Below are 21746 nucleotides of genomic sequence, written 5' to 3'. Positions count from 1 at the left end.
GAAACTGAGAAAAGACTGGTGGGAGGGCCTGGTATTTCCACCTCCCAGTCCAACCCAGCAGGTGTTAAGTGAAGGGGTCAAAGCTGGGACTGGGAGGACCTCTGTGCTGGCTCTGCACCAGCCAGCATTTAGGGTGCATGCCTTGAATTCTGGATTGCACTACCTTCTTTAAATGTCGGGTTAGAGTTTTGTACAAGCCTGTTAGAGAACTGATTCAACTTCACACTCAGGTGTAGATCCACACATATTGTAGGACTTGGTGGGTTTGGGGCAGTGCAAGCAATGCCAGCCAATAGGTGCTTTCCAGCATATGGTACCGTAAAGGGCAAGGGCTAGCGAAAAAAGGGAGGTTGCTTCCTTAGTGCCCCCGGTGCATCTGCATTTGACACTGAAGCTGGCTGTGCCCACTCTGGTACTGCCCATATATAAGCCCTTACTGGAAAAAAAACTTAAAAAACCTCTCAAATTTAATAGGGGAGCAGAATCTTTCTGCGATGTTTTTGAAGAGGCAGCTCCACAGCCTGGAGGATGGCATTCAATGATTCCTGACTGTTCTCCTCCGTGGTTTATGCTCCCCTGTTCTTGCTGCAGCCCCTTTTACTAAAGGCAGTGTTAATCCTTTGCATGGGATTTGGCCCTCTGCATTCGGAGTCCACGGAAATTTGCCTCTAATTTCAAAGGTAATAGGATGGGGCCTTCAGAAGGAAGGCAGGTGGGGAAACAAAGACTGTTGTTTCCCTGGGCGTTTAGAGAGCAATTGGTGTATTGAAGTGTGAGATCTGGTTTCCTTTCTTTACTTGACTGACAAAGGGAGGCAACATGCCTGGTGCAAAAAAATGGCTTGCTTTGCTATGAACATTCAGTAGAATTTGTCTTATCATATGCAAACATCTTTCTTTGCCCCAGGGTCTGATATATCCAGAGGGTTAGTGTTCATGAAATCATTTAATTTGGGCCACTTACAGAAGCCAATGAGACATGGCAATAATGATGCTGCCTTGTGTGGAGTAAGTGCAAGCATGGCCAACCAGTTCCTGCTCCTGCTTCCCCCTTGCCCCATTGAAAATTACACCAAATCAGGTGCCGTGATGTTTCTAGGCTGCTGGACCAGTCTGATGTTAGGACTACATTCACCCTTATTCCCAGTTAGGTCAGACTCCCTGGTAGTCCCTACTCACATGAGATGGCTCATGCCCTGGTGCTAGTTCAGCGGGAGATGACTGGAGAGAGAGTACGTACAAGGAGGGAGGGAATAGCTGTCATGCTCCTGGTGCACCATCCTGGTGTAAAAGGTTGATGGATAGGTTTGGTGGTCCTATCAGGTAGAGGACATGACATCAAGGGTGATGAGGTCTTGCTCACCACTGAGTTGCTGACTGGTAACGGTCCCTGGCCTGAGCCACCTCCAGAGCTGTACTTGGACTTTGCCTGGGAGAGAGCAAGCTGAAGTGGTCCAGGGCAGCAGAAGAGTTAAGTAGTGTGAGTGATGCAGGTTGCTGTCCCTGCTGCTCCCTGGAGATGGGGATGTCCCCTTAGGAGGCGCATAAGGAATGATAGTTGTGCTATTAAAAAACCTATCAAACCACCAGCAAACCAAGGCTGTAAGCTGATGTGAAGCAACAAAGGCCTGATTTCTTAGTACTCTTAACTGGAGGGAATGGAAGCAGAGATGCTGTTGCTTTGGAGAGGCTTTGGAGAGACTTGTAGTGTAGTTCCCTAACCCTGGTATGGGAATGTGTATCCCTTGAGCTTCTGCTCAGTAATGCCACCAGTGAGATGTGGCTAGAGTTAGGACTTCCCTGGCACAGTTCACCGGCTACGCTGCTCGTGTTAGGTCTGTGCTTTCTGGGTGGACTCACATGTGCATCCTATCTCGCGTAACTCATCACAGCAAGCTTTTGAGGAGAATTTTTTTTAGCTAAGTAAAAGGGAGCTTGCTTTCTTCACACTTTAGTTTCTTCTCATAATCAAATGCCTGTAAACAATACAAAGATGTTGTGAAAAAGAACATTCAGTCTGGTCTGTGTGAATTTTGCCTAGTAAATTACCTAGCTAATTAAAGGACTTTGTACATGATAGAAAATTGTGTCTTGTACCAAGCAGCCACCAACTTTGCTTAATCAAGATGATGCTAAACATAATTCAAGAGTTTGTATAGACTGGAGGATGTCTTCCTCATACCACCCTAGAGGGCCGGTCACATTCGATGTGCTTCCTCCAACAGTGACTTCACTCCGTGTTTCCACTGCTGGGCTTTTTCCTACCAACATTTCCACTGCAGTAACTGAGCTTGTCTAACCTCAATACTCCTTGCCCAGACCTGAAACACCTCACAGGTATGAGGTCCTTTTGTTCATCTCACGGCTTCGTTTCCTTGCTCTGTATTCTTTGCACGGTTGAGCAAAGGTGGAGGATTGGTGCCCATGTCCGTTACTGAAGGGACCCTGGGTCAAATAAGTATTTTGCTGAAGTGGCAGGCTGTGTGGTAGTGTAATGTAGTGTCCAGGGGGTCAAAGACAGCACTCCTGGCAATGCCTTGAAGTAAGATGGCAGGTTGTCCATTCTTGTTCAGACAGTTCATTTGTAACATTTTTATCCGGCCCTCTGAAACCACTCCAGAAGGAGACAGTTGCTGTATAAAGCACATGTGGAAGGGAAACTCCTGCCACCAGGCCCTGCTTCAGCTCCAGCTCCTGTTCTTTTCCTCTGAACTGCTGTTTCCGAGGTTCCAGCCAAGTTTCCAGCACTGATGGAGACACAGAGCGGTTTAGTCAGGGTGCGGAGGGGCAGATGGAGGTACACTAAGGCTGGTCTTCTGGGAAGGATGAGGAAGGGGCTGTGGGGGGTGGAAGGGTGAATTCAGGGGTGAGTCCAATGAAGGGGTGGTGCAGGTGGGCCCATCTCACCTGACCAGTGACCTTTCCTCCATCCCTTCAACACTGACTTAACTTGGTGAAAATGCTTCATGCTGACACTAAAGAAGCCATTTTACAGAGGATAAGGGAACCTCACGGTGATATTAGGAACAGATCTGTTGTGGAGATGGGTCCCCTCCCTCCTCTTCCCACCAGCATGTCCTACAGTGGTTCCTTACAGCCCATGTCGTCTCTTTCCTCTGTCCCACAGAGCCATGACAGGAGCCGTGGCTAAGGAAGGAGAGGCCAATGGGGCCATTGCAGCCCCTGAAGAGATAGAAAAGGAGGAAATGGAAGAGAGAGGCCAGTGGAGTAGCAAAATGGAGTTTGTGCTGTCTGTGGCTGGGGAGATAATTGGTCTGGGTAATGTGTGGAGGTTCCCGTACCTCTGCTACAAGAACGGCGGTGGTAAGTTCATAGCATGCATGAGTTATCCTAGGTCTGTAGGCACGACAAGAGATACATGGATGCCTGACCCATTTCTCCTATGCCTCGTGTGCCCCCACCTGCACTCCCTTATTCTTTCCTCCAGCAAATCAGCTCCTGCAAAATCCACGAGGAAAAAAACCTGAGGGGTGAATCCAGCTCCCTAGCGGGTACTGTTTCTTAAAGCAGCTCTCCCAAATTCAGATGCCAAAATGAACATTAGTAACTCTTTAAGGCTCTTGGACATCTTGAGAAACAAGTCATCTTCCAAAACCACCAAATGCTGTGAGTGGTCAGTAAACTATCAGCAAAATCCTCCGGCATAATTCCCTTTTCTTACTCTCTGTGCCACCCCTACCTCTCTCAGGTCCTTGTTAGGAAAGGGTTTGGTGGTGCTGGTATCCTTGCCAAGGACTGATACCCCTAGAAGGACATTGCTACCTCTTCCCCAGGAACAGTTCTCCCAGTGGGCAACCCACCGCTAGGAGAACCCATCCCCAGGGAGGGTTCGTTCCCCTTCCCTTTTGTTTCTTGTGTGACTCTCCTTTTCCAATAATACTGCAATAAGATCATTACAGGTTGAAAATTAAACTTTCTCATAACAATAAAATGAAACTGGGACAGAGGAAGGGAATAATTGACTGTCACTAACTTTTCTTGGTGAATCAAAATCTAACTATATAAAACTAAAGAAGGAATAATAAATTACATGTCAAATACAGCAATAACTTCTCTTTTGTTCTTGTTTTCTAGAGACACCTTGAAATAATGCTTTGGGACTTGCATGTTCCCCCCACTTTAAACTTCCTTTCTCTGCAGACCATGCCACAAAGGCCTTTCTTTCCCAAGGTGCTGTGAGCTTTCACCAATGGATGAGTGATTCAGCTGTAGTTCATTCCAGGACTCCCAGATTCCTGTCCCCTGTGCTGTTACTGGAGTTAATCCAAATCAAACAGGAATCAATATAATATCTTCTCTGCACCAAATGGAGGCTGGATAAGAGAACGGTTAAAGAAAATGGAATTGAGTTTTTCTTGAACCTAGGATGGTTTTTAGTACATCCGCCAGTCTCCTTCTCTGAGGTTTTGATGGTAGGAACTGGAGGCACCAAAAGCAAGTCAGACCAGCACGGGTTAGTAAACACTAGTGGTGCATCTGATTGAACAGCCCATTCTGCAGTGGCGCTTTGGGAGAAGTCATGGGTTTTGCATGGAAAATTTCTTCCTGAGCTCAGATGATATCTTTGCATAGTTTATGCCTATGGTATCCAGTTCAGTAGTCCTTGCAATTTGTATGCTAATTAGTGTAAGTGAAAAGGCTACTTTTGTTCACTTTAGATATCTACTGAATAACTTTTTTTTTTTTAAATATAATTAAACTCCTTTGGAATATCTAAGGCTGTGATTCAGAAGCCAACAAGGCTAGGCTTGGGAAAGATTAGGATGGGACAGTCTTTCCCTCACAGCTCACACACGGCCTTTGCAGAAAGCATGCTACTACACAGAAGGTACCTTTCTCTCTCTCTCAGGCTCTAGGGAACAAGGTGGCCAACAAATTAGTATGGGACAAGGCACTGTCTTTCCCATGACACTCAAAGATATTGTCACCATTGGAAAAGTCCTTCAAATTACAAAAAAAGACATTTTCTACCTATAAATGCTGTGTCCCTGTGCCACCCTCCTGGTAAATTGGAGACTGCTGTCCTGTCACCTTTCTCCACCTTTGGACATACTGAGATGGATATAAAGCTGTAAAGACAGAGGGCATAAAAATAATTGTGCTAAATTGCTTTAAAGCAACCAAGTGTAAACTTATCTGTGGTTGACCTTTCAAATTTGATCTAATTGCTCAACATCCTGAACTTGTTACTGACTCCTAAGGAAAGAGAGTCTGTTTTAGGGGCTTCTCTCTGGGCTGAGTGTCCTCCAGTGGAGCAGCAGACGGGGGAGATCACAGATGGAGTTTCAGCTGGTAACTGCTCTGGGAAGGTTAAGAGCGACAAGGCAATAAAGATGTAAGAAAGCCCTCATTACTCAGAAACTAAAATGGATCAGCCTCCGGGACAAATGGCAACAGAGGAGAGAGTATGGGACCTGCTGAAAGGCCCATGTGTGTGCAGGATAATAAAACTGTCTTGTAGATTTGGCACACAGAGAGATGTCGTGCAGCACCAACAGCAGCAGCTGCCTCTAGTTCAGCATATGCAGCTCCCATTCCCTGCTCTGCAAGGCTGGACGACGCTGTGAACCAGCCTCCCTCCTTCCAGCCACAGGTCCCCTGTAGCTGTGGCACAGCTGTGTTTAGGGGGAATTTAGATGTTCCTTGTATTTGCAACATTATTGGCTTAAACCCAAGTTTAAAAACAAGAAAGCGTTCCTAGTTGCTAATTGTCACGGGAAGGAATTCCAGTGCAAACGCCTGTGCTGGCAGGGGAGGAGAGGGCCTGGGGAACAATGTCTGGCTCGGCTCTGGCAGTGGCAGCGGGAGGTACTCATGACCAAAAATTTACTCTATAGGATAGCAAAACCTCGACAGCTGTTCCAGTGAGGAAGGCAGTTGCCTTGGCCTGTTTGGAGGGGAGTAAAAGTGTGAAAACCTACACGAATGATGGGGAGAAAGACTGAGGTGATAGAAGGAAGGTCAACAGTGAAATAGATCTCAGAGGCAGTTTTGAGCGGAACAGTGAAAATGTTGGGTGTTTCTATTTGGCTGCAAAACTGAAAAGAAGGAAAAAAGATTCAGACAGTTTTAAACAGGGCATTAAATCTTTTTTTGTTTCCTATTTTGTTTGTTTGTTTGTCTTTTCTCATGCTTTGTTTTTGTTGATCATTGTTTCTGAAAAAAAACAACCCACCCTGTTCTCTCTCCCCTTCCTCTTCCATTTCATCAAGGGTTAGTTTGAGAGCTATTTCAGGCTGATTTATCTTAAGACATTTCTCTATATTTTAATAAAAAAATTGAATTTGAAGAGAGAAGTTAAACTTTTCCATTTTGAAAATGCTGGAAAGATATTCTGTTGCCCTTCCCCTACTTCCATTCTTCTGGTGCAAACTGCTTTTCAAATTTGATGTAAAATATGTCTCAAGCAAATTCATATCCCGGTAAATTTATTACTCATCAAGAAATGTCACCAGCCTCCAGGTTTGTATCCTCTGGGCAAGTGGGAGTTTTGCTGTGACTCCCAGGAAAAGCAGAACAAATGTGGTTATGTGAAACAAGGACTGCTTTTGCTTTGCCCGACTCCTGCTGAAAGTTAGAACAAGGTCAGGAGAGTGAAGCAGGGAAAAATCCTACAGTGCTGCCTTTTTTTATCCCCTTGCCTGACTACTCCTTACTTCTAGGATTTGGCTAAGACCAAATGCAGAAGTACTGCAGTAACACAAGACATACCATCCTTGGGCTTTTTTCCAAGCAATTATGGTGATGGAGACCTTGGTTTTTGAACAGAGGTTGCACAGTTAATTCAGAGAAATATTTGTGTTTATCTAGCTGATTCCAGCTGTGGCCCCAGGTACCGGGCAAGGGGTGATGGGAATAAGTTTTTAAAGAGGTTTCTGGGGCAGCATCTTACCCCTCTCTACAGGAGCCTTCCTCATCCCTTACCTCATCTTCCTCTTCACCTGCGGGATTCCACTGTTCTTCCTGGAGACGGCACTGGGGCAGTACACCAGCCAGGGAGGGGTCACTGCCTGGAGGAAGATCTGTCCCATCTTTGAAGGTCAGTCAAGTTATGGGCATTACTGGCAGTACTTTCTAACAATTAAGACTCAGAGCCTTTTTTGGAAATGTTATTCTGTTTTTTTCTCTCTCCTTTATACTCCCTCCCTTCCTCTCTCTCCCAGCTTTGTTATCCCTCCTGGTGACTGCTGTGTGTGCGGGGGCAGTGCCCTGTCCCCTCCCTCCCCGTAGGTGACTGAGGGTGTGTGGTGCTGGCTGGGGGCTGTGCTGGTCCAGCCGAGCCAGGGTCTCTGCTTTGAGATGCTCGGAGCTTGGGAGAGAGGAGAAGCAGGATGGCCAGCAAGCAGGAGGAGGAGGATGGAAATGTCAATACACAAACACTTGCATGTAGTCCAGGACAATACTGAAGAAAGAAGAGGATGAGGAAGGCTGGCTGGCTTATGGCACTTTCCCTGCCCGTCGCTGTGCCCAGGGCTGCTGTGGCAGCATTTGCAGGCTGGTGTCCTGCGAACTGGGGGGAATCACACTGCACGCACTGGTCTGACAGCCTGGAGATGGGCTGGGGTTGTGGCTAAGGCACGGGTGTAAGAACCAGGACTCCTGGGGCCCTGAGGAAGGTTGTTTAATGACATTAATATGTCAATGAATTTAACATCCACAATTCTCCTGTCCAGAGGAGAGCTCGTTACCCACGTTTATCAGACAGAGAAGCCCGGGCTCAGGCAGATTAAAGGCCTGGTTCGTTCCCTCAGGCGCAGGTGTGCAGTGCTATCTGAAATTCCCTGGGGAGTCCAGGACCTCCTGCACTGGAGAACCCTTGTGCTCTGGCACGGCGCCTGGAGGTGGACAGCAGTGGCATCTCAAAGGGCACTGACAACCAGTTTTAAATAAATAAATTGGGCCTTTCTGACCTGATTCCTTTTCTGTTGTCTCAGCGAGTGACGGGCACAAGCAGGATCCAAGTCCAGAGCTCAGCTCCTAAATCTGTATTTTTTCTCTGACACAGTACTTCATGCATGATGTGTATCAGCTGTGAGAACCTTGTTTGCCTGAGTGTTTCCAGAAGGAAGAAACTCACCTGCATTTCTTTTCTTTAAAAGCTAGAGCTGGCTTTCCTGTAGGAGAGGTAGTGTAATGCAGTACTATGGTAGTGGTCAGAAAAAGATTTTTCCATCAGTGAAAGGTTTTCTCTCTGTTCCATCATAGACTTGTCTAGAGATACCAACAATGTTTCCTGTCTGCACGTACAGTCACAAAATTCTCTCTCCCTATTCTCTAGTGAACTGTGTGGTTGGTGTTGCACCCCTCTTACCATGGCATAATCTATGTCTTTGTTTGCAGTTAAGCCTGATATGTTGGGAGTTGGTTGGCAGCCTCATCCTCACCTCCTCTGCTTTCCTTCACAGGACTTGGGTATGCCTCACAAGTCATTGAGTGCTATCTGAATATCTACTACATCATCATCCTGTCCTGGGCACTCTTCTACCTGTTCAGCTCCTTCACTGCAGTGCTACCGTGGGCCAGCTGTAATAACCCCTGGAACACAGGTACAACTTCCCTTGGTCAACTTATAGCTCCTTCCCAATTCCCAGAAATTATTTGGGTTTTGTAGAAAATATTTTTTATTCAGAAAAAAAGCTCTCCTAAGTTGATATGTGGTTTGGTACTCCAGCCAAGGTGACTGTCTTCATTCACCATGGGCAAGTGTCAGGAAGGTTGAGTGGTGTGACCCTATGCCTGGCAGCAGGGGACAGTAAACCTATTTCTGCACAGAGATGTTTTGGGTGTCGAGATTTCACTGAAAGATCTGCATTTTTTGGCAAGTGGAAGAGGTGGGTGAGTTGGGAGAGTTTTAAAGCCTGTCTAGAGTTCTCCTCACATGGCAGGAGATTTCCATTAGCTCTGGTACAATAATTTATCTTAGTGTCTCTTTGGAGTTGCTGGGACAGTTGCTGCCGTGTGCTGAGTAGTTTCGTTCGTTCACTCAGCTTTTGGCTAAATCAAGCCAAGCCTGTGCTGGAGGATTTTGCCAGTACAGGTCTCCCAATGCAGGAACCAGTAACACAAAACTCTAAAGGCACTGCTTGTCTGGTCTAATCACAACCATACAAGCCTCTATACCATTACACTGGCCAGGGGTCTCATCTCATCATGCCTACAATTTGCATAACTGTGCCCAGCAGAGAAGATCTGGCTTTAGTTTTATTTAATGCACTTGAGCTGTGCCTGGGAAGACGGAGTAGATGTGAGGTAATCCTCATGGATCTAATGTCCTTGACAGGCCTTTTTTACTATGTTCAATAGGTCGTTTTGCTCTCAGTGGAAAGCCAGACTGGAAACAACTTTGGCAGCAGCTCAGTACCCTCCCTTTTTCTTTTGGTCAGATGATTAATTTCTGTGATGTCTTCAATTTCTCCACCCCATGGGCCATTCACTCACAGCTTCCTCTGCCCTTTCATCCCAGCAGAGGTGACCAGCCTTTTACCCCAGCATGGGTTTCTTTGAGAGGAAAGCCACAGATATTCTCTAAACAGGCAGAAGCATCCCAGCCAGAGCTGGGCTTGCTCAGTTTTCTGGTGGACTGTCTTTTGCTTGCCAGATGCAGGATAAGGCACATTTCCTGGATGCGTGGCATCTCCTCCGGTTTTAGTAATTTCATGCTATGTGATAGGGTTGGGGATGGCAGAATGGAACGTGAAGGCATCTGTGGTGTGTGTGAACATATGCATGCATGTGTAGACAGGGAATGGTGTGTGCTGTGGGAGAAGTACGGGATTTTCTATCCTGGCTACTCATAGTGGCTATCCCTCAATAATCTCTGTTTTGTAGCCATCTGGTTTACATTTGGCAGGGAACTACTCTCTCTGTCCCCCTCCTGTTCCCGAAGCCCACTGGATTGGGATTCATAGCTGGGGAGAGCCAGAGTTTAACGAGATGCTTTAATGAGATGCAACAGTTTAATGAGATCCTCTATAGCACGGGGTGAAGGGTTCATGTGCTGCCAGAGTGAGGGTTAGGGTAGAGAGGGGAAGGAGCTTCCCATCATGGAGGAGCCTTGGAGAATTTCTCTGGCTCATCAGCTTCCTTTTCTTTTGGTAGATCTCTGTGTGGAATTTCTGAATAGATCCAGCCTGGACAACAGGACCTTGCCTGCGAACGCCACCTCCCCAATGATTGAGTTTTGGGAGTACGTGATTGCTTTCCCTCTGTTCAGGCTCCTCTCTCATCTAAAGGCTGCAGCTGTAGGAGTATCCGGGCAGAGGGCTGTGCGTCTCTGTAGGACCAACCGAGGTGCCACATGTCAGACACAAACACGGGCAGCACAATGCTCTGAGCTGCCGAGGAGATCAGCACAGAGCCCAGAGGCATGAGGACCAGATACACCCCGAAGGCTGCTCACAGTGCGCCTGCCCAAGGGTGCTCATGTGCACACACACACGTGTGGCATGTTCCCTTTCTGGCGCTGAGGTGCGTGGGTGAGAGTGGCCACAGAAAGAGGCACCAAAAGAAGATGAGGACTTGCTGTAAGCAGGGGATACTTGTGTTGGGTGTTGCTACTGTTGGCAGGAAAGTGTGAGAGGCCGAGGCAGACTGACCAGTCCTTTACAGTGAAACAGAAAGGAACAAAACTGCTTTTTCTCTTCTTCTGACCACATCTTGCTTGGTGTCTAAAGGAAGTGGTCCGTCAGGCTGCTCAGGCTCTTCCCTGGAGAGCAGGGGTCTGAGGTGCATGTGTGAGATGCCAAAGAGGAGCTCAGGGAGGTTTGGTGATGGGGCTGGAGGCAATAAGACACCTTTGAGGGGTCCTGCATCAGGCCAGATGGTGTTCCAGAGAAAGACGTCACTACAGCCTGGAGAGGATGAAATGGCTGCTGGGGCCACACTACACCTCCACACTCAACTGAGGAAGGTCTCACAAAGAAGAGGAATGCCAGGAGCTCAGCTTCAGCAGTTTTGGTGGATTTTTTTCCCCATTTATGGCTCCTGAAGTGCCTCTGAAAAGCTTGAGTGTCCTTTGCCCCTTGCAGCCACCACAGGGCACATAGAAGATGACATGTGTCCATGGGTGCAGAAAGTCTGCACAGTGCTGGACCCCATCTCCTGCCCTATTCTTTGCACCATACTATTTAGTGAGAGCTGTGGCCCATCTGAAATGACTGTTCAGGTTTTCTGCAGAGGTTGCAAGGGCAAGGAGACTCTGAGGGGACTGGTATGGAGATGGGTGTGCAAAGGTCTCCTAAGTGTGGAGTTGAGCTTCTGTGGACTGCATGAGCTGCAGTGCTGAGCTTTCGTGTGGCCCACCTTCATGACAGTGAGGCTTCAGGGAATGAGGCTGAAGGGCATGGGAATCATAAAGGCCATTTATGCTTACATATAGGGTGTCCATAGTATATGGGGAGGCCAGAGGAAGAGCAGTGACCAAGGGGTGATGATGGCATTGGTGGCCTACTTTGGATTGAGTGGTGTCCACTGGGCAACTGCCAGGGTCGGGGAGCAATGGGGAACATATGGTGATTTTGTGTTGCATAGGTCTGATGGGCACAGCACCGTGGGCTTGGAGAGTGGGAGGGCTCGGGCCAGCTACAGGACATGGTGGAGCAGTGTCAGCAGAAATGAGAGACGGGGAGCCCAAGGCAGAGCTGGGGTGACTTGCAAGGCTGGGAGCCTGGGCAGATGCATCGTGGATAGTCTGTTAAGTCTTTGGATGGGATAATATGGGAAAGGTCTGTATGGATGAGTGCGGTCTGGGGTGTTAATGCTTCTCTCCATGTCCCTGGACACCGGCAGGAAGCGAGTCCTGGGGCTCACGGATGGTATTCACAAACTGGGCACTGTGCGCTGGGAGCTGGCTCTGTGTCTCCTGCTGGCGTGGATCATCTGCTACTTCTGCATCTGGAAGGGGGTCAAGTCCACAGGCAAAGTAGGAATGGAGATTGTCCTCCTGTTCCATAAGCCTCCTTGTACCCATCTTACATTTCTTCCCCGATCTTTTTTCCCTCTTCATGAAGTAGAGGCAGGAGACACACTGCACCAAAGTCAAACCTAAAACCTGGTGAGGCCACACTGATTTACACCAGTTGTGTTTGACCCATAAAAGGAAGAATAAAAGGGTACGTGAAACAGGGAGAAGAGAACAGGGAACTGAGGGGAGTCTTGGGTCACCTTTTGCCTTGTAGAAACGCACAGTGGCTGATGGATACCTTTCAAGTGCTGTTAGAAATCATCTAATCACGTGTGTTGTCCTGGTGTGGCTTGCTGGAGTTTTTAACAAGATACTCTACACTGGCAAATTTCCTATCTCTGGCAATAATTAAACACTGGAGCAAAATAGACAAGCTGCTGCCTGTAACCAGCACAGTGAATAGATAATGAATCTCTCCTGCTTCTTTATCCTGCAAAATACTTAGGATGGGAGACATGTCTTTGTGCTTTCCTTTGTACTCTCCCCGGCTCTGTGGGTTTTGGCTCAGCAAATCACTTTCTGCATTTTGCTGGTGAGGCTGGAGCCAATGCTTCCTCCTGATGTTGATCCTGTACATCAGGTGGACTGGTTATCCTTCTGGACTGAATGAATGTGTGATGCTTTGGGGTTGGTCTTAGGGATGGTGCTATGTCCTTGACCTTCTTCCTTCCTGGAGATGCAGTGGGATGGGTGGGTCATTTGTGATGGTTGGGTCTTGTGGGTATCCAGGGGATGTCCCAATAGCAAAGGGAGGGGAACCAATTTCTGCAACAGACTTTCAAATCAGTATCCTTCCTGTTGGCAGATGCTCCCTGTTGTACTGGACACACATGTTTCAGTGTCAAATCCCATCTCCCACCTTAAAACCAGACTGGGCACCCGTTTTAACAGAGTAAGACAATAGCTTGGTCTGTGCACTAAGTTTCTCCCAGTCTTTGCTGATGACTCTGGTTCTTGGTGGTGCTGACCTGCTGCCTACTATTTCTCAAGGAGGGAGAGCCAGACTCCACGTCTACAGGGAGAGGGGATGCTCTGCCTTTTAAAACTTAAATCTCTGATGCTCCCTGGTTTGAATATCACAGCACCATCTTCACAAGAGGTATCATCTTGGGAGATTGGGTCTGAGAGGCTGTTTGATCTGCATGGAAGTGTAATTAAGTCATCACAGGTTCCCTTCAGCTCTCAGCCCTCTCCACCAAGTATTTCCTTTGCCTGGTGCTGCCCCAGCATGGAGAGCTTGCCTGCACAATGAGAAAGCTAAAGAAGTTCGATAAGGCTGTTTGGGCTGATAGAGTTTGGCAAAATCAGACCAGAAAGCCACAGGAAACAGTGAGTGTACGTAGTAGCTGGAATGGTTTTCCTGGGACCACAGAAGATTTTTCCATCACAAGTTTTAGGATACAGGGCTTACTTTTTACCAGCTAGGTGTTATTGACATGGTGCAGCAATGCAGGGTGGATTTTTCTGTCCTGAGACATACCACAGGTCAGACAGGCCAGCTGCCTTCTCTGCAGGTTGTCACTTTGAGTTCTATAGGGGCACTGTCAAAAACATCAGCTCCTTCCTTCTTTTTCCTCACTGACTACAGATTAGGATAAACAGTAGGGAGGTCCCAGGAATTCTGAGTAGGTGCATAATTTTCTTCAACAGCTGCAGAGCAAACAGGACGTTGTGCTTGATTGAGGGGCTGCTCTAACTGGATAGACCTGCCAGACCCTTGTGTTTATGCTTCTGTGATTTAAGGAGTTCAAACTTAAAGAAACAATAGCGACCTCAGGAAAATAATTTCAAATAACTCTGTGAAGACTCATTTTCTTTAAAAGCCTTTTTCTTTTATTCATTTTGCCCACCCTTGTGCTCTTTCTATGTTTCCTTTCCTTGGTGCATTCAGCTGATGTGTATAAATGTTCCCCAGAAGTGATTTCTGAAGATAGATTTTAGTACTTGTGCCAAAAGCATTCACACTCTCATTCAATTGGGGAATAGCAAAAGTACCACGTACTGTGACTTATTCGACCAATTATCAGTAACCAGGAAAAAATGTAATTTTAGGCCCCTCACTATGAATCCATAGAGTAAACGAGCCTTCACATTCCTTGGATGAATTTTAATAATGAATAAATGTTAGGAAGTTGCAACTTGCTTATGGATATTTTGCAAATTAAAAAAAAAAGTTACATTAGGCAGTGGATTAGAGATGATTAATTCTACTGTCGTATTTATTTACATAAAAAGAAATGAAAAGAAGATTTTACAAAAATAATGGTCTACATTTTCTTTAAAGGCTTTGAGGTACCCCCATTTTTCACCTGTGAGCTCAGAGGTATTGAAGGGATGAGAGTGCCGCATGAGCATACCTGGAAATGGGGCCCCTTTAGAGGTGTCTCAAACTGGGCACCAAAAGTTGCTATTTAATTTGGAGAACTCTTGCTGGGAATAGGACCATTTTAATAACTTCTCATTAAAACTCAGTGACAGGAAGAGATCTGGGTTTCTTCTTCAGCTCTAGAAAGATGAAGAGAACAGCTGGAAAGCAGGGAAATTACACTGACTGGAAAGAAAATAAAGCAAAGCAACCAGTGGCAGAGTCTTGGGTGAAGAACAAAGGGCAGATTAACTAAATCACCAGTGAGATGTAACCTTGATTGATTTCTTTCTCACCCATCTTCTACATAGCAGTAGTAGCTATAGCCAACAGCAGAGTCCAGGGACATTTGCTGGGGTGGGGGCCTGTGGATGAGATGAGATGATGCCTGCACCCCCTCCCCACTGACCCTCTCTCCTCTTGTTTCCCTACACCTGCAGGTTGTTTACTTCACTGCCACCTTCCCGTATGTGATGCTTATTATCCTGCTGGTGAGAGGGGTCACGCTGCCGGGTGCTGCAGAGGGGATCATCTTCTACCTGAAGCTGGACATTTCCAGGCTGGCAGACCCACAGGTGGGTGGGTGTCAAGCAAGTGCTGACACGGAAGGTTTCCAGTCCCCCTGCCCAGCACAACTTTTTTGCTCGTGTGCCTATAGCATATGGGCATATTAGGTCATTTCCACTCATGGGCTAGCAAAACCAGAAAAGTATATGAAATATTCAGCAGGTAGCAGATGGTTTTGCTGGGTCTTAAATGTGAATAATTAAGGAAGAAGTGGGAATGGTGAAATAATCTACCACTTACAATTTTTTCTGGCTTGGTTAGCACTTTGTTTGACTCCAACAGGGCCCTCCTGGGGAGTGCAGGGTTCCTGTGCTTGCAGAGACCACATGTGCACAGGTAATATGGGCTGTGCCCCAGCTGGGCAGCAGGTTCCCTTCACCCACCCTGGGGGCTGGTCCCATCTGCCTGGGTCAGGAGCTGCCCAGAGGATCAGCCCCTGCCACCACTCATTGAAACCCATGGAAACTGCACTCTGGCAGGGAGGATGCTGTGTACCCAGGGAGGCTAAGTCCAGATGAGGGCACAGGGTGCAGCCAAGCCCAGCACCTGCAAAGTAGCCCAGGTTGGCAGGAGGTGGGCAGCACCCTTGAGGGCTGCACAGGGCAGGCAGGAGGACCCTTTTTTAGAGGATCCCCCCAGGGTGTCTGCTCCGGCACTTTTCTGTAGCAGCAGGTTGCTTCCCTTTCCCACATCGGCTCAGCAACACTATGCAGGCTGCCTCTGCCATCCCAGAGAGGTGTTAGTGCAGACCCCCCACCCCGGGAAGAGCATTTAAATGACACTGCTGCTGATCATTCCACCACTGAATCTTTGTGTGGAGGCAGCCAAGCAATATGCTTAGCCCACAGTCTCAGTTTACCTCCCGCATCTTCCCAGATAGCCCCAAATGCTCCCAAACCAGCTGCTAAACACATTAGCACGCTGCTTTCCCCCAAATGGCTTTCAGATGCAATTATGTGTTGTCAGTACAAAATCTGTGGTGTGCTAAATGCAAAGAGCCAGCTGAATGTAAATGGCATTTTAATATCAAAATAAATAACAGGGGGATGACTGGGGCTGAGTGTTTTATTTATGGTCGGAGCTTATTCACTGAAAACCTCCCTGACTTTCACAGCCTAACTAAAGCTGACATGGTCTTTCCAGGCTGCTGCAATCCAGCATAGCAGGACTGAGAGATCTTGCTGCTGAGTTTAGGCAGAACGTGGGGCTTTGCTGTAAAGCAGGATGTGTGCCTGTGCCTGAAGGGGTCCCACGTACATGCCCATCTGTGAGACGTCCGTGTGAATTTAAGCAGCAATGCCTGGGCTGGGATTTTTTGAAGGCTGCCAAATTCCAGGTGCCTGGATGTTTGTAACTGAGTACGGCTTAGATGAAAAAGAGTATGAGAAGGAGCACACAGACAAACAGAAAGGTGGGCTGTTTTCCTGCCTGCCTGCTAACTCGCAGCTCAGGGCTACCCCTGGCAGGGCGTGAGAATGGAGCTGCAGTTCAGCCCACAACACACAGAGCAAAGGGACTCCTCCATGGAGGAGAGGGCTGGAGCAGCGGGGAACAAGCCCACTCAGCTTTTCCCATGCAATACCAGATCAAAGGGGCACCTGAGTGCATGACACCCCTGAAATCTCTCAGCCCAGGAATTTTCTGCCATTCATGCTGCACCACGGCCTCAGGGATGTGGGAAAGTAGGCTGGGGAGCTGGGAAGGGAGTACATTGATCAAGCAAAGGACTCACTGGCCTTCATTTGGGATGACTCACCAGTAGCTTTGCGGATCCTGAGCCATGTAGGGACCACAGACACCTGCAGTGTCAACTGCAGCCAGAGCCATTCTATCAGGGATTCTGTCTTCACCCAGAATGCAAAGGCACAGGGTGGAGAAGCTGTGTTACCTTGAGTGCGATGTGAAAATAACAGTCCCACCAGAATTCTCCTAGAGGACTTCCAGTCCTATAGCTCAGTTTTCCCAGAGAGGTATCCCAGTTTCCGCATTCACTGAGTCCCTCTCAGTCTCATGGGGTTTGTTCTGCATGGGTGGAGGGATTGCTGCTAGACAGGGCATTTGTTTATTTTGTTGCCAGGTCTGGAGACCACTGACTTTCTCTGTTCTAGGTCTGGATGGATGCAGGCACTCAGATCCTCTTCTCTTATGCCATCGGTCAGGGGTGCCTGACAGCTCTGGGCAGCTACAACAAATATACCAACAACTGTTACAGGTAAAGAGGAGCCTGGACTCCTTGCATCCTGGAAATTTGCTTAGAGACAAACATCACAGAACTGCATCTGAGGCAGTGTCTGTCTGTCCCAGGTGGCAGCCTTGGGTCATGCTGCTTTGACTAAGGAGCTGCTTGGAGCACAGAAGCTGCAGAGGACTCAGCCAGCGTAGGGATGGGGAGTGGCTGAGAGAACATAGGAGCTCCAGAAAATGGCTTTAGTAGTGCACTCCCATGTGAATCAGCCTGGAAATAGGAGACATTGGAGGAGGGGGAGGAATGAAAATGGAATGTTGTTCCAGCCACTGTGGAGACACCATGGGCTATTTTGACAGGGTGAGTGAGCAGGGGTGGCATGGCCAGCTCTGCTGTCACTTGCTAGGCAGGAGAGGTGGTACAAAGATGATGGCTGCGGCCCCTGTCTCCATCAAGGTAATGTACTGCCAGTGGCATTTCGATCCTATCAAGAAGATTAATCAAGTCTGGACTCCTCCTTGCCCTTGGTTTACAGATCTGTTTTATCCATGGCCTGACATGGAGCTCAGTGAAGCCATTAGGACCATTTCTGACACCTTCCACAGAGCCCCGAGGAGCAGAAGCTTTGTTATTCCATCATGTATTGCTCCAGCATGAATGGGAAAATGTAATGGTACTTGGGAGACATCAATCATCGCTCCTCTTCCTGTGTTCTCCTATAGGTGCTGCCACGGTTGTTGGTCAGGCAATTAATACTTCCCCTTGGCTCTCCTGAAATGTATCTGTCACCAATGGACTGGTGCACTGACGCCTTCCTCTAAAGCTTTAGGTGCCTTGGACTGGCAGCTTAGCTCTGGGTGGCCCAAATGTGCTGGGTGTCTACGCTGCTCCATAGCAGCTGATGCCGTGGTTCAGCTCTGGCAGCTGCCCAGACAGGATCCCGGGGTGTGGGGTATCCAGCCTAGCTGGCTCAGGCTGGTGCCCGGTTTTCAGAGTGAGCAAGTGCACAAATGTTTCAGGACAAGTGGTATAGTGTGTTCCAGCCTCCAGCTGAGCATACTTAACGCAGTGTAGACACAACCCTTGTCAGGTGAGGATTTTTGTTCACCCATTAGTCTTTGTGCTGAACCTAAACGTGTTCATGCTTTCAGATTCTCCTCTTTCTTGACTCTGTTTACTTTTGTGACCTCTTTCTTTTTCTAATTTGCAGTTTTCCTCATTTCTTCTGTTGTTTTTCTTATTCTTTTGACTCCTGTCAACTTTTTTGTTGCCATGTCCCTGCATATATCATTTTGGCATCCTATTCACGACCCACTGGTGATGTCCTATGTCTCTCTTTGTGCCACGTGTAGTCCTATAACTCCTGAACAGTGGGGTACAAGGTAGTAGGCTTATTTTTGGATCTCTTCTGAGCTTTTTACTTCTGAGGGAACTCAAGAGCAGCATCGATATTCCTTGGTCCATACTGTCCGACCGGGGAAGCTGAGTACAGACATGATCCCAAGTGAACCCACTCTGCAGTGGGAAACACTGATTTCTCTCTGGTCTCCCCCCTGCAGGGACTGCATCATGCTCTGCTTCCTGAACAGTGCCACCAGCTTCATTGCTGGCTTTGCCATTTTCTCTGTGCTGGGTTTCATGGCTCGAGAGCAGGGTGTACCCATTGCAGAAGTAGCTGAATCAGGTAGGTTTTGCTGGGAGATTTCAGAGCCAAGGCAAAACAGAAAGCCTGAAGGGGAGGGGACTTTTCTGCAGTGAAGTCCAGGTTATTATCTACATCCTCTGTTGCTATGGGTGTCTGCAGTGAGGTCTGTAGGACCAGTGCTCCCTGACATAGCTTTCAGCCCTGTGTGGGCAAGGAGCTGTGGTGATATGATCTTTAAAGCAGTATGTGACCTCAGCCTGTGCTGCAGGGTGGTGGTGGCAGGCAGTGGTGGTAGAGAGGCCATACCTAGTCATCGTGTGATCTGTTGGCAGGTCCTGGCCTGGCTTTCATAGCATATCCAACAGCAGTAACAATGATGCCTGTGTCACAGCTCTGGTCCTGCCTCTTCTTCCTCATGCTGATCTTCTTGGGACTGGACAGCCAGGTACAGCAAATGACCCCTCCTTGTCTAATGCCCAGGTGCCTGTCCCCGTCCTGAGCATTCCTCAAGGCCATGAGGAAAAAAACCATGGTTATATGCTTTGCTGGTTCCTTAAACACGTTCTGCACATTGTCCACAGCACTTTCACACAGTGGGAGCTCAGAATCAGGGCCAACGGGAGGCCTGTGGTTATGTGCACTGGTGTCTCTCTTTGGCATCCTTCTCCCGGTGTGTACATGAGGGTATCCCAGCAACACCCCCGCCAACCTCCGTGCCAGCACCGAAACCGTGCACACCATGGAGTGAGGCCTGGCATGGAGTGAGGCCTGGCATGGGAAGGGGAATGAGGCTGTTTTCTCTCAGGTGCATCTCACCAGAGCAAGCCCTGTGTGCTCTCCTCACTGCTGTGCCCATCTCTTACCCTCCCATACTCCTGTTATGCCAGGAGCAAAATCCAGCAGAGCACCCTGCGTAGCGTAGCATGCAACCCTGGTACTGGAAGGAGGAGAGCAGAGGATGCTCTGGCATGTCTGCCAGGCAGGATGCTCTGCTCAGGCTCCACTTTGCAGCACCTCAGCCCCTGCACCTGGTGAAAGAGGTCTCTTTCCCTTGTTTCTCTGGCTTGAGGTCCCCTCCTGCCTCACCTTGCTTATGACTCTGTGCTGGCTGAGCTTTTCTAGCAGTGGCTGATGTTCTCTTATGTACCCCATGGGTGACATGCTCTGTGGGACTGAGCGCCATACATGTGGTGATGAGCAGGCTCAAAAGGCAGCAATTCACCTGTGGGACCCATGACCACCTGCTTTACTGGGTTGTCCCAGGCAGTCGTGGTGTATTTTGCAGCCAGTGCTGCTGTACAAAGGGTGTGCTTCATGTTAGGGCTGAGCTGTGCCCCACAGTCACCTGGCTGCCCTTAGCTTCACAATGGCAGGGGGAGCTCCCCTCTGGCACAAGGGTTCTTTGTGCCATCTCAAGTGCTTCCTCATCCTGCTCGAGGGACACAGTCTGCTCCTTGCCTCCCCATTCCTTGGTCACTCCTGCTGTGCTGCAGCATGATCTGTTGGTTTGAGGCAGTTCCTTCTACACAGTTCACCCGTCCAGCATGGGACTGTACTTTTGACCCTTTGGTCTACTCCATAGGAGACCTCACTGATGTATCAGGCTGTGTTTGGGTCCCTAGCAGCTGCAGCTGGCCCTTGGTGGAAGCAAGACAGACAAAAAAAGAAAACAAAAAAATAAGGGTTTGGGCAGCTGGAGCATGAAAGGGCAGTGAGAAGGAGTTCGTGCTTGGGGAAGAGTAGACACTGATTTTTCTGACCTGTCTTATTCTTTAGTTTGTCTGTGTGGAAAGCATGGTGACAGCTCTTATTGACATGTTCCCGGGAGTGTTTCGGAAGAAGGGGCGTCGGGAGCTGTTGATCCTGGCCATTGCAGTCACATGCTACCTGCTGGGCTTATTGCTGGTCACTGAGGTAAGAAAAGAGTAGCTGGGGTATTAGGCTGAACACTAGAAACCCTGCTAGACTTGGGTAGAGACAGCAAGGTAATCTTTGATGCTGTTAATTGTCCTTAATTTCTGATGCATTATCTGGTGTCTTTCACAGCTGGTGCTGCTTTTACCCTGTGTAATGCTAGTGTACTCACTGCTTAACTGAGCCTTCCAGAGAGATGGTCCCTCAGCCCAAAGAGGCTGCCTGACATACAGCTTTATGCAAATACCAGGCCTGGTGACTAAAACAAGCTCAGCTGCACAAGCAGAAGCTCTTCTAAGGGCAGTGGTTGTTTGCTAGCTGCTTTCCACAAGAAGCTCTTCAGCAGCAGGGAAGGCTGGGGGCAATGGCTGGACTATAACCCTGCCTGAACCAGTGGAAAGCCTGTGATCCCTGGGACCAGAAGCAGAGCTGTGCTGGTACGATGCTAAGTGCACAGTGTTTGTCCTGCTCTGCAGCTAGTAGCCAAGCACCTCTTCCTCACAGTGGTGTGCTGTGCTGTGTGTGCGTGCCACACACTTGGGTGGGAGTCTCAGCACCCCTCTGCCTCTATGTTCTGTAAGTGACAGGTAATTCCTGCTAAACTTCTTAGGCACTGCCGAATGATCCTCCAACAGGATCCTGGCTAAATATTTGCTGAAGGCACCTCCCACTGCCATTGAGAGAGCTTTGAGTGAAACTGTGTTAAGGGTTCCCATGTTTTTTGCATGCCCCCTTGCATGGAGGCATCTAGTTCCACCATCGCAGGATGTCACCTCATGTGTGGTAGGATGAAGGGTGTTCTACTCTGGCAATGTCTAGAGCCCTTCAGCACTACTTGAAAGCATCTGTTTGACTCCTGTTGGAGAAGCCGTCTCTGAGAAAATACATGAAAGTAAGAGAGGGGAGTCATCTACTGACCTGTAGAGGCAGCTGATGGCAACTATGCAGGGCTCAGCTTGAAGGCAGAGGCAGCAGGGAAACCACATGCCTCTGCTGTTGCAGGGCTTGGACCTTGAGCAATATGTAAAGATGGATGCAGCTTACATGAGGTACCTAAATGTCCTGATCCTCAGGATTCAAATTTCTTG

At 48.4% G+C, this 21746-nt stretch overlaps 1 protein-coding gene and 1 long non-coding RNA gene across 7 annotated transcripts in view; both read left to right on the top strand.

The window, feature by feature from the left end:
* Positions 1-21746, top strand: part of SLC6A12 (solute carrier family 6 member 12) — a 39963-nt gene that overhangs the window by 6262 nt on the left and 11955 nt on the right. For 2 of the 6 annotated variants that reach the window (XM_027792962.2, XM_027792963.2), the window contains 11 exons: positions 2225-2336; positions 3127-3323; positions 6925-7059; positions 8426-8566; positions 10119-10206; positions 11808-11940; positions 14788-14922; positions 17023-17126; positions 18659-18783; positions 19077-19189; positions 20521-20658. In XM_027792962.2, the coding sequence (XP_027648763.1) occupies positions 3131-3323; positions 6925-7059; positions 8426-8566; positions 10119-10206; positions 11808-11940; positions 14788-14922; positions 17023-17126; positions 18659-18783; positions 19077-19189; positions 20521-20658 (1305 nt within the window). In that variant the 5' untranslated portion in view covers positions 2225-2336; positions 3127-3130. The remainder of the gene's footprint in view (positions 1-2224; positions 2337-3126; positions 3324-6924; positions 7060-8425; positions 8567-10118; positions 10207-11807; positions 11941-14787; positions 14923-17022; positions 17127-18658; positions 18784-19076; positions 19190-20520; positions 20659-21746) is intronic. The other 4 variants (XM_027792961.2, XM_027792960.2, XM_027792964.2 and 1 more) reach the window with 3 other exon arrangements.
* Positions 3501-4703, top strand: LOC129784692 (uncharacterized). Its single transcript, XR_008747691.1, has 2 exons — positions 3501-3626; positions 4095-4703. It is a non-coding gene; the product is annotated as an uncharacterized LOC129784692 (long non-coding RNA).

The sequence above is a fragment of the Falco peregrinus genome, chromosome 6 (assembly GCF_023634155.1).
Source record: "Falco peregrinus isolate bFalPer1 chromosome 6, bFalPer1.pri, whole genome shotgun sequence".
NCBI lineage: Eukaryota > Metazoa > Chordata > Aves > Falconiformes > Falconidae > Falco > Falco peregrinus.
This window is presented reverse-complemented; position numbering and strand designations above follow the sequence as displayed.